General features: G+C 40.8%; 1 protein-coding gene across 1 annotated transcript; it reads left to right on the top strand.

Moving 5' to 3' along the window:
* The first annotated feature begins 8,866 nt into the window (after nt 1-8,866).
* LOC118429530 lies at nt 8,867-16,759 on the top strand. The gene is made up of 2 exons (XM_035840029.1): nt 8,867-9,666; nt 16,047-16,759. The coding sequence occupies exons 1-2, from the start codon at nt 9,322-9,324 to the stop codon at nt 16,452-16,454; spliced, it is 753 nt and encodes a 250-aa protein (XP_035695922.1). The 5' UTR covers nt 8,867-9,321; the 3' UTR covers nt 16,455-16,759.
* The last annotated feature ends 349 nt before the right edge of the window (nt 16,760-17,108 follow it).

The following is a 17,108-nucleotide window of genomic DNA, read 5'->3' as shown; positions in this document are numbered from 1 at the left end:
ACGTGCCAATCTTCGCGGGATGAGAAGAGGATTCGCCAGCCCAACGAGCCAGTGGAGTCGCCGAAGAGGAGTTCCCAACGTGCCAGTGCAGTCTCAACGAGCCAATGCGGTCCCAACGAGCCAGTGCCGTCCCAACGTGCCAGAGTGTCGACTAGGATCCACCAGGGTAGCAGTTGTACCATTCCTTTGTCAATGCTGTTCATCTGTTACTTGTTAATCTATTGTCTCTCCTTAGAGATCGTCATTCAAGTCTCAGATGTTATCATTTGTTATGACATACTTGACCAATGAAATGTTCGTTTCTTTTAGCAACACGTGATTCCTGTGATGTTTCGTCATTGAGGACTTTGAGGTCATATGGTACAAAATCACTGACTGGTACTTGGAAAGCTGTTAGTAGTTATGACCTCAACGTCCTCGATACGGACATCGCATATTTGTGTTGTTTTTCTTCTCTTTTGCTGGTAATGTACAATTTTGTCTCAGAGATGAGTTTATTAGAGTTTACATGGACTGTATCTTTCTCGCAAATTCAGATCCGAGGGTGTGGTTTGAAATCACACGGAAGAAATAAAGTATGTACTAATGTATTTGAAAATTGTGTTGTGATGATCATTCAGCAAGTATCCCACTAGAAAGTATTGGTAAGTAGATTACAGAAGCTATAGCTGATAGGTTGTGTGTGATGTATGTGTGGTGGGTTGATAGGGCAGAGCAAGAGTGTGTGTGTCATGGTGCGTATATGAGTGAGTGAGCCAGCAAGAGAATGGATGATAGTGACTGTGTGAGGCCTTCGTTACTAGACTACATTATACTATGCAGAACCGCGATACTGCAAAATCAAACCAGGCTGAGGTTTCCACTTTATTAGATGTATCAGCTTTCAGCCAATCAGGGAATCGGTTTTACCTAAACAAATAATTAAGGCAGTTCTCTGATTGGCTGTCATTCAATTAGAGAATCGCTTTTACCTGACAGCTGGTTAGAGGCTAGCCTGACTAAAATCGCGCCCCTAGCGGCCGGCCCTACGATTGCCGCCTCCCTAGGGGGTCATTAAGCCCAGCCGGCGAGAGCTTGTGTAAACACAGGCTAGTTAGAGGCCCCGCCCACAAATTTAGAAACTTCAGCACAGTTTTAGCAGAATTTTCCTGAGGAATTTTGATTAGATTGTGCATGAATGAGGCTTGGAGAAGAAGAATTTTAGACTTTGGATATACCACTTTTCTAAATAATGTATGTATACTTCCTCTGAATGATCCTGGACTGACTTATAAATCAGTTAAAACTTTGTTGTTTGGCATGCCAATTAGAGACTCAGATTTGATCAAAGCTATCTTAGGATTCTAGTAGTTGTATGTAGACTTGCCCCCACTCACCAAATAATCACAGCCATTACACATATCAATGATAACTGGGATGGGAGGCGATACAGACTTCCAAGAAGCCCATTGCTAATGTTAAGTTACACCTGCATAAAAAGCTCAGTCCACTTGGGTCAGCTGGAGAAGATCTAGTGATTGGGTCAAAATTTGCAAGTCGATTGTCGGGGATTGAGAGCAGTTCATTTCTCGTCTTATTTACCAAATCAGATGAACTTTCATGCTAATATTGTAGTAATAATGACAGATATGTATTAAGTGCCAGAAACAAAACGAACTATTAAGTGTTCAGTATTGAAATTAGTATATTCTGTGAATCCAGCATTTCACATTTGACCCCATGTACCACAACACAACTTCAACATGCAAAAGTTTGAAAACCACGGATGTTCAGCCAAAAGTACTGATATATACACATTCGTATTGTTAATCTAAACTTAAAACTGTGATGCAAAATTAAGCATATGAACAAATGCTGTGAATACAAAATAAGCTGAAAAGAACTAGGTAACATTTGCAAGCATAACGTTAACACAATTAGTCTAGCCTAAGAAACTACTGTTGTTTATTCCTCAAACACATTCGTATATATATATGGTGACCAGCTCTGTCCTGCCACTTGCTACATCATGGAATCAAATACCAGAGGAAGTATGCTACTTTACCAGCAACCATGGTGACAAACGGCCTGGCCCTGGTCTTAATTTGAACTGACTTGTTTAGAAGAGAGAAAGAGGAAGAAACAAAGCAAAAGCTATTACTAAGTTTCCCTTTTGTGGAGGAAAACAAAGAATTCGCTTACACATAACATGTACAAGTAGAGCAATGCTATATACATTTCACCACCAATAATATTGAGTTAACATAGATAACTCTTTCAAAATCACAAGAGCTAGGTCTTAAGAGCATTTACATCTCTATACAATACACGTCTCATGGCACCCCTAAAACTATCCATCACTATATACAGTACACCATTGTAGTCATAGTTGTATGCTGACCACATTGCATCTAACATGTATTCCCGAGCTCTTGGACCATAGATGTGTAGATACTGTGCTGTACTCTGTGCTAGCTCTCTACCCTTAGCTCCAGCATACATTACAGATGGGACAATCATGTGTTCAACTACATGACTATGCATGATGGCAGCGAATACGATTTTGGAAGTGAGCAGCAGTTCTGTCATTTTCCGCACGGTGGCGCGACTGAGTTGCAAACCAACAACAGCAGCCCTCTTAGCAATCATGGCTAGGTTATGAATTACTCCTATGGCATTTATGGCTGCCCATTTCAAATACTGTGCTGCGGTTGCAACTGCAACCCACGCTTGCGAATTTAGTATTGCAATCCACCATTCTCTTAGAACCAAAGATGTGTACGACCACAACAGTCGCGAAGAAGACAAGATCATTTTCAACAACTCGGGAACTTTGATTCGAAGCCACTTGCACAAATCCTTGCAAAGCGATATTCCAATAGGCAATACAGTCCTAAACGCAAATATCACTACCTTGTATAGAGCCTCGCAAATAATCCAGTATACATCGTATAAAACCTTGGCCAATGGAATTAAAACATTGTTGTAGGTATATACACCGTGAACACGCATAAATTCGTACAGTACGTTTGTCACATTGCATAGTGCATTCATTGCATTACTCAAGAACTGAGAGTACCATATCAAAATTAAGACCTGTCTAATAGTTACAGAAAGGAAGTACACTATGCGGCGGCATAGCCCAGGCAATGTCTTGAAAGCAAAGTCAATTGCGTCCAAAGTCTTTTGCTTGAAAACTTCCGCCGTTCTTGAGCGCCACGCTGCGACGACAACGCGAATGACAAGAGTTGGGAGAGTTCGGAAAGTGAAAGAAAACAGAATGTAGATATCTTCTTTTAGTTCGGCTATGAAACGAGAGGTCGCGATTTCTCTAACAGCTTCTTTCGCGATTCGGTAGGATTCTCTTGCAAAGTTGTGGGCGAGCGTTGGAAATGTATAAACGAGGAAGTTTAACATGTTGACAGCTCCCTTCTTGAGACTAGCAAGAGCGGAAGAGTTCAAAATACATGTAGCGACTGTTCGAACCGTACGCAAGACCCACAGTGCTATCATCTTAACCGTCGTTCCCTCTTTTATAAACTTGATGACGATGGAGGTTAAACCGTACATCTTTTGAGCGAGCGATCTCATTGGCCCATGGACAAATTGGATCGCATCCTCAACAAATACGCGGGAAAATGTGTTCAAGTCCTTGGGAAGCTCACGGTAGCTGTCGTAAAAGAGTTGGTAGGAGCCATAGGAAGTTACCATTATACTCACAAGGGTTAACGTCTTTAAGAAAGTCAAAAGTGAAAGTAACTTTCCTCCTTGGCGGTTTTCTTGCGTTGTAGTTGGTGGATTTTCCGTTGCCGAGTTTTCCAAAGTTTCATTGTCTAGGCTTGATAGCCTCGAAATACAGTGTTTTTGACCTGACTTTAAACCGCTCCTGTGGGAAAAGTAACCATCGGAGACAAACCAAATTTGGATATATGGTAGATATGAACTTTTTAAGTCATAAAAATACATATTGAGAAAAAATGTCCCTCTTAAGGTTCCGGGTCGGAGTTCAAATCTGACCGGAGTTGGCGGAAGGGTGGTGTAATAGGCCGGAAGTGCGCTGTTGTCTCCCTAACTTTTGTTCCCTATGGCTTGGTGATCGTTATAGCTGAGCATAGATTTGTCGTATTTTCTGAAAAGCCCGTGGGTTGTATTGTTTTTGTGCGAGGAGTAGTTGGTCGGCCAGCGAAACCATTTTTGTATTAGTCCGCTGCAACGGTGATGCGGTTTTTTCGCCTGATGACCCAAATAGCGGCGTTTTTCATGCGATTTCGAAGAAATGACGTCATCGGAGATTGCAAAAAAGTTATCACATGGAATTTTTTTATTTTCATTTTACACAAACATGAAGAATTTAGCTTCTCTACCACGTAGGCCGTTATCCTGGGAAAATTCGTTTTTTCCAAGCAGCTTCGATCAAAAAAGTGTTAAAAAATGATAGTTTTCGGGTCCAAAATTAAAATTTTACTACATATTCTAACCAAAATAAAGAGGCAACAGACGGTACCAATAGGTTTGTCGGAAAGATACAGTAAACGGCTTTCCGCCATATTGATTAAGTTTCGCGTCCTACGTTTACTAGCGGAACTGTAGCCCTTCGGCCTGAGGCTGCCCGCCAACCTCCGAAATCGTAAAAGAAACTCCGGTCCGATACCTTAATAGGGCGGCGCTTGTACCTTATATGACGTCATAGATGACGTAATTTCGACGCATTTTAAAGTTTCCATCAGATGTCGTTATATTGTGTAAAAACAAACACCGTTTTTCATTTTTCTAGTTAAAAAGTCAGCATATTCATGCACAGGCCCTAGGCGCCCCCCTCCCCCTTTTCACCCCCCCCCCCCCTTAGAACTACCATTACGGGCAACTTTAATCGATTCTGGCGGGCAGAATTTTCCAAAATCATATCTTTCTCTATGTCATTTGATTGGAGCCGACCTCTGTCGTTCACCTATCGCATATGTTCGCGATGCCGTGCATTAGTATGACTTAAATGGGCATTAAAGCTGAAATCTTGGTGCTTTAAGCCTAACTTAAGGAGAGACTGGGTTTACTGACTTTCGGTTCATAGCTCCTTAACGCGGCGATCTTTTTTTCTTTCGGTGGTATGTAGTAATAGCCTATTAAAAGCACTACACATCTTTGCCGCGCTTATTCCAACTGCCCGCTTCTAGCGCCGACAATAAGATCCAGTTTGTGCTTTGCACTGTGTAAGAATGCATTCTTGCACACATTTGGGGCGCATTGTGCTTCTTAAGGGGCCGTTCACGGCGAAGTAGTTAAGAGTTTGGTGTCGGACGCGTTTGATTCTGAAAGTGTGAGATCTGGTCTACTGCTCCATGTCAAAATCTGGCACATTCTTCATTTTACTTACAAGCGACGAACTTAAAACGCGACCCCCTGCTGTTTTCCTTGAGCAACCTCTGACGTCACTCCGTGACGTCAGCGATGCCAACTTTTAAAGACGGTTTTCTACCGATGTGTAGCACCGAAACGACGAAGAGTGCACATACTTTCCCGGACAAGTTTATGGGCAGACTTTGCACCCCATTTTATCCGTTTTCAGAAAAGCGATGTCAGAAAAAAGCATGTTTTTTAATGTTTCTGTATTATAACGTAGGCTCAATATGCATCTAGGCTTGATAGCCTCGAAATACAGTGTTTTTGACCTGACTTTAAACCGCTCCTGTGGGAAAAGTAACCATCGGAGACAAACCAAATTTGGATATATGGTAGATATGAACTTTTTAAGTCATAAAAATACATATTGAGAAAAAATGTCCCTCTTAAGGTTCCGGGTCGGAGTTCAAATCTGACCGGAGTTGGCGGAAGGGTGGTGTAATAGGCCGGAAGTGCGCTGTTGTCTCCCTAACTTTTGTTCCCTATGGCTTGGTGATCGTTATAGCTGAGCATAGATTTGTCGTATTTTCTGAAAAGCCCGTGGGTTGTATTGTTTTTGTGCGAGGAGTAGTTGGTCGGCCAGCGAAACCATTTTTGTATTAGTCCGCTGCAACGGTGATGCGGTTTTTTCGCCTGATGACCCAAATAGCGGCGTTTTTCATGCGATTTCGAAGAAATGACGTCATCGGAGATTGCAAAAAAGTTATCACATGGAATTTTTTTATTTTCATTTTACACAAACATGAAGAATTTAGCTTCTCTACCACGTAGGCCGTTATCCTGGGAAAATTCGTTTTTTCCAAGCAGCTTCGATCAAAAAAGTGTTAAAAAATGATAGTTTTCGGGTCCAAAATTAAAATTTTACTACATATTCTAACCAAAATAAAGAGGCAACAGACGGTACCAATAGGTTTGTCGGAAAGATACAGTAAACGGCTTTCCGCCATATTGATTAAGTTTCGCGTCCTACGTTTACTAGCGGAACTGTAGCCCTTCGGCCTGAGGCTGCCCGCCAACCTCCGAAATCGTAAAAGAAACTCCGGTCCGATACCTCCCCGCTTCGCTCCAGTACCTTATATGACGTCATAGATGACGTAATTTCGACGCATTTTAAAGTTTCCATCAGATGTCGTTATATTGTGTAAAAACAAACGGGCACTCAGTCTCGTTCCCCTTCTCCAAGTCCTTGAAGTAGTGGAGGCAGACGAAAAGTAGCCATGTTGCAAAACACAGCAGTATGGAGGTGTTCTTTAGCAGGAACACCGCGCCTATACCAAACAATAAGAGCGCGTACGGACGCCATATTAGATTCGGCAGGTGTCTACGATGGTAAAACAGGTACATTACCACACCTGTCAAGGTGAGAATCACCTGTGCCGTCTCAAGGAGCATCTTGGAGAGATCTTGATCTATTCTTCGGTCCACTTCAAGACAAACGACGTCTTAGTCGAACGCTTGCACGTAGCATATGTTGGAAAGTGGAAGTAAAGCCTCTGTCTTCTATGTCTTGAGTGGGCGGACAAATACAGGAAGTGAAACTGAACTTGAGGTTGTCTGATTGGTTGGCCAAGTCACCTGACGTTTACGTATACATGTTTTTATATTTCACAATGCACAGCTTTGCATGTTTTGAAGGGGAAAGAATCAGATTAAGCCATTTTAGTAATGATCACACCACTATTTTGGCTAAATATGCATATAATCTGCAAATTAAGGAAGTTATTACGGAAAATCTTGCTTTTGTCAATATCTCAGTAACCACACATGGTATCAAATTGATTCCATAGACACCAAAATCAATTTGATACCATGTGTGGTTACCTAGATATTGACGAAAACAAGAATTTCTTTAATGGCCGCCTTAATTTGGATATTGTGCGGATTGCCCAATGATGACAGAGTGGCATCATCCAGATTCTGTTAGAGCACACCTCAGAGGTATAGAAACAGCAAAAAAAACTTTGTATGAACCGCATTGCAAGGTTATCCAAAATAATGGGGTTTGGCAACCGGACTATATGTCGCAAGCATGTTGGCAATGTAAACTTTTAATATAAATATACTTGAAAAATCCGGCGTCGAGTCATATCAATACTCAGTACCAAAAGTAAAAAACGCTGACAAACTGTGTGCATGATCATAAAGCTAAATAAAAACGCAATAAAACGTAAATATATATATATATATACGTAGAGATTTTGTTTTGAGCCAAGAGGTTTTTTTTAATGAAACACACAAGAAACTTTCAAATATACAAATTCGTCATAGGGTTTGTAGGACTATTGGCCATCTATATATATTGCAATGGTGGCTTTCAATCCCGAACTATAGTAGGGAATACATGCATGAATTAAACCTAGAAGTCGCCGAATACCTTCTAGTTGTTGGGACTCGCCATACGCGTTTCAATTCAAACTATACTATGCACATGTGCTAGCATACAAGTGTTACTACGTACACATTATAGCTACTCGCAATTGTACAACTTATTAGGTTAACGTTCCAGTCTCTCTAGATCTATTGGACAATGTCAGAATGTACTCTCAGTTCTCGATTTCAACATGGCGAATAGGGCACTTGTGTAAGTGTTTACATACATATCTAAAGTACATATGGACAATGTAGACTCACAGTACAACTGTACTTTACAATGTAAATAAACCAAGGGTCATATTTTTAATGTGTAGTTGAATTGTCGGTTCCAAGGCTATGGTACGGGTTTGAATGGGTCTTTAAGTCTAAATAAAATGTATGTTTCCCTTTCGATTATGAACCGTGATCTACTTATATTTTCGAAATTAGCCAAAAGAATTGAAAAATAAGACTACTCTTAGAAGCGTGGACTTTATATTTCTATGTAACGTTATCATAATAATAAGTACTAAAAATTCAGAAGTGGTCGGCGATACTTTTTAAAATGATTGAATCGTTCTATTTAGCCTAACACCTCAAATATAAATCAACAAAAACAAAGGTGAAATAGATATACAAGGTTTTATTTATGTAAAAATAGTTGTATTAATGATGATATACAAGAAAACGTGATACTGCAAATTCATTATACAATGTATAGGACTAAAGGGTCATTTATATCAAAACAATGGCTTGCATTTGGGGATTATGCTGAAAATACCATATAAAATACCTATAGCCACAACATATATCCAAGTTGCTCGGCAAAGCGTTTCAATTTCCCAAACAAGTGAATTAACATTGTTTAAAATCTTTGTGTTTTTTTCAAAACAATCCGTTGTGCTAAGTTACAAACAGCGAGAGTGAATGTTTGTATTAGACCGTTGAGTCATCTACCCAGGGTCTAACATTTGGCTTTCGTAGTTGACCTTTGACCGGTTGCTAGGACAAGAGGTCGTCACTTATCCCCTATAATAGCCCCAATTCACCTGTTAGGGAATAATCCACTTTGCTCAAGGACCCTCCAGGGCAACCAGCAGTTGAGTGGGCTACGTGCGGTAGCCTGGCAGGTGTCAAGTTGGAGGGTTTAATTGCATTGTTGTCGAGTGAGGGTTTTGTGATTTAAGATTGTGTACGGACGGCTAACACCTGGATATTGTTAACTTTGTCACGTCTGCAAACTATACAAATAAAAGCTTGAGTATAAAACCTACGGGAGGTGAGGTAATTTAGAGGGGGGTAACTGTTAACTGAAAACCAGCGACTGCACGACCGGTCGCCCAGGTAGACGCATTCGGCGGTCGTCTAGGTAAACAAATATGCCCGATCGGCTTGCACGGAGCTTTTCACCGCTCGGCCGCTACGTAAACGACCGGACAAAGAACGGCGAACAAAACGCCACGGTATAGCCATTGCAAATCCTATCCTTGTCGAGGCTTTACTAATGGCATGAGTGGGCCGTGGAACTAGTTTGGAGTGGTTGAGGATTTTCTAGGCTCTTTTGTAGTAGTTTTTAGGGAGTGAGGAGTTGCTATGGCGGTGGAGTCAGGTAGGAGGAATAGTATGGGACCGAGTATTATCAAACTGACGAGTAGGCAGTCGCTACATCGTAGTGTGCCGCCGATCAACCAAGAAGGGGAGTACAAACTCTACGGGTCACAGATCCCAGCGCCCCGCCACGTCAAGACCGCACCGGCGCCGACACGATCCTTCGACGGCATCCTGCGAACCAGGCCCCGAGAGAGGACCGTGCCGACCATCGTTGACTTCGACTCGTCGGCGTTTCAACCGTGGGAGGGGAGAGGGCCGTCTCGGGGAGTCATGGGCTTTTTCCCGCCTGTGAAACTCAGACGGTCCGCTGGTAGCGAGAGAAGTGAAGTAAGTTTGGTGTTGTTGTCCCAAAACATTTCAATTCTTTCGCTACTTCCTCTAAACCTTTCCTCACCACAAATATTTTACTCTGACTGTTGTTGTTGCTTTTTGTATCTGTCTTTCGACTTGCTTCCTCAAAGTGTATTTATATCTTCTTGTAACTGATACAATTTCTTAAACCTAACATTACTAACTACGAAGGATTTTAAGTATACAGAAGGATTTGACATGTTTTTTCTGTGATTTTGAGTTCGATAAGTCTCTACTTTTCCGTGGTAACAAATCCAAGGAACACAGAACCTAAGACCCGACAGGTGTCAGACAAAGAGCCATGGCTCCACAAGTATGGCTGCGCGACAGGTGCAATTAAAGGTGCTTAGCGGGGCTTTCGTAATGGCATACCCCGGGGGCTAGCTTGGACACAGATCGCAATCTGAGTGTTGTCTGGGGATAGCTTCTAGTCTCTACCAGACTCCCGCCTGGCAGAATAATGGGATTTGGCCAAGTTAGGAATAAAAGCCTAGTAGGAGTTAATTGGCCAAGGAGTGTTGGCCGGCCGTAGGTCGCGAGCTGTACTCCTCTGGCGGGTTTTCTGTCTTATTTGACCAATATTTACTATCTTTATCCAGTGATCTGTGGAGTCTGGTAGAGGATAGCTAGCTTCTCCACTAGGCAATCCTAAGGGGGTACGGAAAATAGAATTCCGCAAAAGAAAAAGGGTAAATCGTTGCCCCAAAGAGTTAGGAAATCACATTTCTTCTGCGTGGCCAATGTACTGAAACCCTACGTTGTCCAGAGTCTGGAAAAAATAGTACCTATATATCCAATGTAGTTAGTCTGGTATAAACTAGATAAGAGCTGTGTACATAAAGATTAGGTACAACGGTTTAGCTACAGGTCTGGACCTAAACCTGTACCTAAACAAATTTAGCCAATCATCTGTAAGTTATGTAGCCATCTGTCATTTCTGATGACAACAAGTCGTCATATTTGTATGATAATCTACACATTTTTGATCTCAAAATAATATTTCTAATTTTCAAGAGTCAAGTTGTCATCTTTATTTGAGACAGTAAATTTATCTACTTGTAGTCAAAAAGGTACATTTGTCATTCAGGTCTAGAACTAAGCTAACTAGAACTGGGTTTTTTTCTCTCCTAACAAGGTTATTCAGAACTTTCCTATTTTCAATTGTCCAGAGTTTTATCTTTGACACAGGATTTAATCTACCCAAATTACAGATTTTAGTCTAGATAATAAAATCCAGTAGTGCTTTAGTTTTTTTTTGGCAGGTACATTTGACGCTCATGCATAAACCTGTACCTGAATATTTCTTCTTTACTTATAAAGAAAACAGGTACTCAAACCCAGTATCGTTTCTAGCCACAAATTCACACTATCATTTCCGGTTGTATTCAAATCCGGCGCGTTTTGTAAACTTTACCAAAAGAATGACAACAATTCTTAAACAATGTGGACTATATACTCCACAAAAAACTAAGCGTACACTTGTTTAACAATTGCCTGAAGAAAAATACACAACACCTACCATAACAAGAATCCGAAAATTTCATACTCCAGTGAGTTTTTTTGTGTGAATTTCTAAATTTCTTAAAGTCATTAACTTAGATATTAGTACATGTTTTATTGCCCCCCTTCTTTTCTTCCAAAAAAAAAGCTTCCCATAGCCTAGTGGTATGTTGTCCATGGAATATCCCAAACTACTTTCAGGGAGGGAGTGTCGGTCCGTGATGCTGCATTGACTGAAAATACATGTACTGCTATACGGTACCCACAATTGTCATGTTTTTGCGACCTCAATAACTGATAAACATGCAAAAAGTCATCATTTAAGGATCATTTGTTGTGAGCGAACACACAGTTAAAACCAAACATAGTACCCCAGTCGGAATTGAACAGTCATTTCGGATCGAGGTAATTATAGTTGTACTGTATAATGATTATGGCTTTTTAACCACGATATCTGAACCAGAAAATTGCGTCTAAACTGGTTATCGCTAAGCTAATCACACACAACAAAAGCAGTACCCCAGTCGGAATTTAACAGACGGAGGTAATCATAGTTCTGCTGTATAATAATTATACCATTTTAACCACGATATGCTAACCAGGAAAATTGGGGCTTAAACTGGTTATTGCTAAAGGTGGTGTCTCACTGCACTTGGGGCACCGGTGCGGTACTGCGGGGTTCGAAAGATTACTCAACGAATTTCAGAGATAAAGAACGAATCGTATTACGTTTTGTGTAATACCCTATAATGATTATTATAGCTTTTTAACCACGATATCTTTACCAGAAAATTGCAGCCTTAACTCGTTATCGCTAAGCTAACTACACACACACACACCGTCTCCGTTTCTCTGCGGTGTTGACTTGGTAAGCTAAGCTGACACGATTGGTTGAACGAAGTAAATCGCCCCACCAGTCTCTGCTTACCAATTAGCAACACCTCGCCACCGCGCCTTTGTTTGGGCTCAGGGCGTATCTGTTTTTGTACCGTCTCCAGACACTGGAGATACGTTGTTATAATTAGCTAACTTGTATAGGTGATAGCAGATCTAATTGGTACACAGACTATAGCGTCGTGGTAAGTACTTTGTATAGATGAGAAAGATTTAAGAAAGGTACAATTATAGAATTAAGATATTTTAAAGAGGTATAATTAGATTGCATCTTAGGTAGAGTTCGATTACGTTATGAGGAAACCATTTTTACAGACTGAGGCAGAATATCAGATATAAGAAAGGTACTATCATGGTGTTTAACTCTTTATATAGTGTTTTAGAACTTCGAAAAGAGACAAATTTGGATTTTAAAAGGATATTACGGAGCTTAACTACGATTCCATTATGGTAGCAACTTGGAAAGTGGCAAAAAAGAAGGAATTTTAGGGTGAAATTATGAGATTAAGGTTTTAGAACTTTTTAGCAAAGATGTCAATTGAATTTAAAAAAGAAACATCAGAGCTAGCTAGAGTTGGATCTGTATTTTACGATGGGTTCCATGTTAGAGGCGTTATCATGAAAATTTCCTTTTAGTTTTCTTTCTAATATTTTTTTGTCTTTGTTTTGATAATTTTTCTTTTTAGTAAATCGTCCTTTTTAATTTCCCACTAAATTTGTCAGTAAAGGCTACACTAAGCCCATACATATGACGATTATTTGTGAGTTTTGTATTTCTTAACTTCCTTTTGTCAAATCTTACGATTGTCAGCCTGCAGAGGACGCTGAAACATTGCTTAAAACGTTTCCTCGTATGGCAACGTAACAATGGCCATGATAAAATACCACCCGTGCGTTGGTCAAAGTGTTAAACGTTTACCTAACTAATCCAAAGTTCTTTGTACCCTTAACCGCTATCTAGCCCTCTTTTGGAGATCTGAAAATTTTAATCTGTATCTACATAAGACCTTGAACTATTTGACCGAGCCAGATTTCATATAGTTCACTTTGATACATTTAAGGAAAAAATACAAAACTCTATTTTAGAAAATTGTCGACAACGCAGTTTAGAAACACATTCTTTTGTGAAGAAAGATTCTGCGATAAAAATGACGGCCTTCACCCTCGCATTGCTAACATTACGTCACCTGACTCCGAACTAAACGACTTTTGATTACTTGTCTTTTGTTGCTTCCTACAAAAGAAGTGTAAGTAATTGCATTTTCTTGGCGTTAGCTTGTAACAGTGCTTTCTATACTTTTTGTTTGGTTGCGCAACGATTTTGTTGAAGTCATGAAAACGTTCTAGGCAACTCTAACATCAGGAAATAAAACCCTCTTCCCCCAAAGAAGAATCAAGATTGAAATATAAAAAAGGCCATGATCAAGTGGACAATGTCGTCATATTTCTACTACTAAAAGTAGATCTACTTTGTAAGGCCCCCTTTCCACTACATGCGGCGATCGCACTGCGCTCTCACTGCGACCTAAATAGGATATGTGTAACCTTCTCTTTCACACTCTGTATATCATACAAAATGTAAAAGTGTGACAGAGGAGACAACAAAACATACAAAGTGTAAAAATAATCTTTTCTATACAATTCGTTGAGGGATACGTCAAATTCCAGGTCACAGAGAGAGCGCGGCGAGAGCGCCGTCCTAGTGGAAAGCTTACCTAACTGTCATTGTATCAAGATCAAATGTTAGCATCTAAAATGAGTGAATTTAGGTGCTATTTTTGTATTTTACGCATACTTGAAAAGGAGAAAAGGTCCCAAATATAGGACTCCAATTAGCGGCCCATCTCTGTGTGTGATGACAGGGCAAACAGTGATAACACAAGACAACAAAGAGATAAAACGCGGCGCTTTGTAAATACCATTAAAACTCGTTTAGTTTTGCTCCATTAATCAACTATCGTTGGTGCAATGGTCGACCGGTGGAATTGTCGAGTAGGTAGAGTGTTCGCCTAGCATTAAGCTAATAAGGGCACAACCCGCCGTACGTGCGATTTGTCCGTACGTTAAGTTTTTTGGGAGGCCACATCCGCCACGTATGGCTGTACAGAGCAGGCGCGTCGCCCGCATTGGCATGCGGGTGAATCCGCAGCCTGATGGCACACAAAGTTTTGACTGCACCTAAAGTTCTACGGCGTGTCAGCGTACTCCAAAATACGTCGGATTCCCTACGAGTGCGTACGGAGGCGGTACTTACCACTTTTAGCACGTAGACATGCAGCACGTATTTGCACGTACGACGGGTTGTGCCCTTAGTTTTATATAGGCCGTGTGTTCAATCCCCTGCCGAGTCATACCAAAGACTTTAAAATGGTACCTATTGCTTTCTCTGTTAAGCATTTAGGAAAGAGAAGAGCGTGGTACATGTAGTTCAACACACACCACTACCAGTGGACTAGCCCCCTGCTGTAGTGATTGCGCAAACGTTGTGTGGCCCAGGGTTATTTTAACGGTGATCGGCGCCGCCCCATGTACCATCTATTGGGGGAATGACTTTAAGTAACTAACTTAACTAATATTACTCAACTTAGTAAAACCTCCTACCTAGTGTGATTACCTCTCTTATTAAAGCTCCGATTAACCATATATAGCATGTCGGGGACAAAAGATACAAACACTGGAATTTCTGCTGCAGTACCAAGGTCACACACCAGGGGCCCAAAATCGACCTTAACCCTATTCTGTTAAGTCCCTACCCACATATCAAATATCAGTACAGTCCAGCCAGAGGTTCGAACGTTATGCTGACAACAAATTTCCGGAAACACAAACACACGCACACACATACACACAGACAAAGAAAGTTCCTATCTTAAAAGTAGAATTCACTCCTGAAAATTAATGTAAATAATTTTTGTAGGTCAAGGCCAAACCACAAAAATCACAAAAATCCATTCAAAACTAGTATTCTGTTGACGGACAAACAAAAATATACAAAGAAATGATGTGCCACAAAAGTAGAAAAATATTTTGTATGTGTAGTTTGAAAGAAGTCTCTGTTTTGTCAAAACTAACCGAGAATGTTGGCCCTTTGTAGGGGACATTTATGTTGTTGACATTGCTCCTGACGTTAACAGTCGGGACCAGTGGTCCACCATTGTTGTCTAAGTGGCTGTTGACTTTTGAATTCCTCACTTTACATTCTATATTACTCCCTGGCGTAGTGGGGAAGGTATCGAATATCAGGATTTAGATTTTGTTGTGAGGCAGCGGTGTTGTTTTCATGTGTGTTTAGCTTCACGTGCAAGGGCAACAAAGACATTTGATACGCTGTTCGTTTTAGGATTTGCTGAAAGCGTTTGATCGCGCTAGTTTCCGAGCAAAACACAGAATTAGGTTGTGAGTAGGGATGGGGGGTGGGTTATACCAGAAGAAGCAATAGACCGGGCCACAGTATGCCCAACAGGTAGAGATTAAATTTTGAGCTTTGTGCCGAGTTATACGATATTCTGAACTTCAAGATCTCAACTCAAATCTCACTTGTACTACAACAACAACATGCACATAAAAAGAAAACAAAGAGCAGTGCATGAATGTGTGTATTGTAGACATTTTACCTCCGTGTGTGTGATTTTGGGCTTTCTGGTGTGTTCCCACCAAGACCAAAATCGTTTTGATGGATTTGTATGAATCTTGTTATACTGTGTAGTTTTTGAAACTTGCCTGTTTGGGCTCCCTATCATACTAGTACGCTTCTTGAAAGTAGTGTGGGATAGTCTATGGACAGCTGTCAGACGAAATGCACCTTTAGCGCGGAGGGGGGGGGGGGGTAGCGGCTGGGGGCTGGGAAAGATGTGATGACTAGGGCTATGGTACTTCGCAGAGGTATGAGGTTAACGATCTCTTGTTTCAACTGTTTTTGAGATTTGATTTCTAAAATATTTTTCTCGTTTCGTATCCTACAGGGGATTCCACAAACTCCAGTACCGGCCAGCACAGAAATGGAGCTAGCTCCCACGACCGGTGACGAAGAACCTCCTCCGAAAACCCCCGCAAACATCAATCTCAGCCAACAACAGCAACAGCAACAACCACTAAACCCCCATACGGAGCCTCCTCCTACAGCAAGAGCCACAGTAACCTCCCATGGGACCCGCAGAGGAAAACGCCCTGTGAAGCGCTCCGATACTGAACCAATGGACGTAGATAACACGTTACCGGTTGCACTAGGCCTTCCCATGACACACGTGTACCGCAGGGATACGCCTTGGGTCTACTGCTACAAAGTCAAACAACGGAGGAACAGATTCTACAAACTCTTGGCCAGCAAATCTGCTTCAGATACAGACAGAATGAAAGATTTCAGGACTTGATGATATTGTTTAGTGAAGATACACAGTTTTACATTTTGTTTGTGTGTATATATGTTTGTACATATATTTTTGTAATTTTTCATAATTGTCTTCTAAATAAAAAAATCGTCTTCCTTGAGAAAGATGGAATCAAATTTTGTACATATTATGATAATGAATGATAGACAATGAAAATGAAAAATATATTTTACTTGTTGACCGTCGTTGGTTACTGTTCGGCGAAGACTTCTCTGTTGCACATGTAATACGTGTTTGGTGAAATCTTTGGTGAAGAGTGCAGTGGACAATAAAATATCTCGTTTATACTGTTGTCTCTGGCACAATTGTTTTGTTATACAGATAGAAATCAAGAAATAAGGAAAAGGAGGCTTGGGAATTTCTTATTACTACCTAGCCATAATTACTTATTACTACCATTCCGAAGGTTACAGTAGCTGTACTTATTGAAAAATAATAGTAACGGTATTGATATGACAAAAGTTTCTTGAATTCCTGCAAATATAATATACTAGTAAAGCATGGACGAATCTTTCACCCACTTTTCCCAAGTATTCTGTCAGACCAAGGACATTATGGAATATATCCTTGGTCAGACAGCAAACAGCTGCAGTTATGGTGTAGTCCGTCAGAGGACACACAATTGTTCAGTGTTGT

The sequence above is a fragment of the Branchiostoma floridae genome, chromosome 13 (genome assembly GCF_000003815.2).
Source record: "Branchiostoma floridae strain S238N-H82 chromosome 13, Bfl_VNyyK, whole genome shotgun sequence".
NCBI classification, from domain to species: Eukaryota; Metazoa; Chordata; class Leptocardii; order Amphioxiformes; family Branchiostomatidae; genus Branchiostoma; species Branchiostoma floridae.
Note: the sequence above shows the minus strand (reverse complement) of the source record. Positions and strands in the feature narration are given on the sequence as shown.

Bases quoted from the DNA above. Each gene is read 5' to 3' on its own strand.
- LOC118429530 (XM_035840029.1), top strand. From the start codon at position 9,322: ATGGCGGTGGAGTCAGGTAGGAGGAATAGTATGGGACCGAGTATTATC. The intron at 9,667-16,046 runs GTAAGTTTGGTG...CGTATCCTACAG, and splicing joins CTGGTAGCGAGAGAAGTGAA to GGGATTCCACAAACTCCAGT.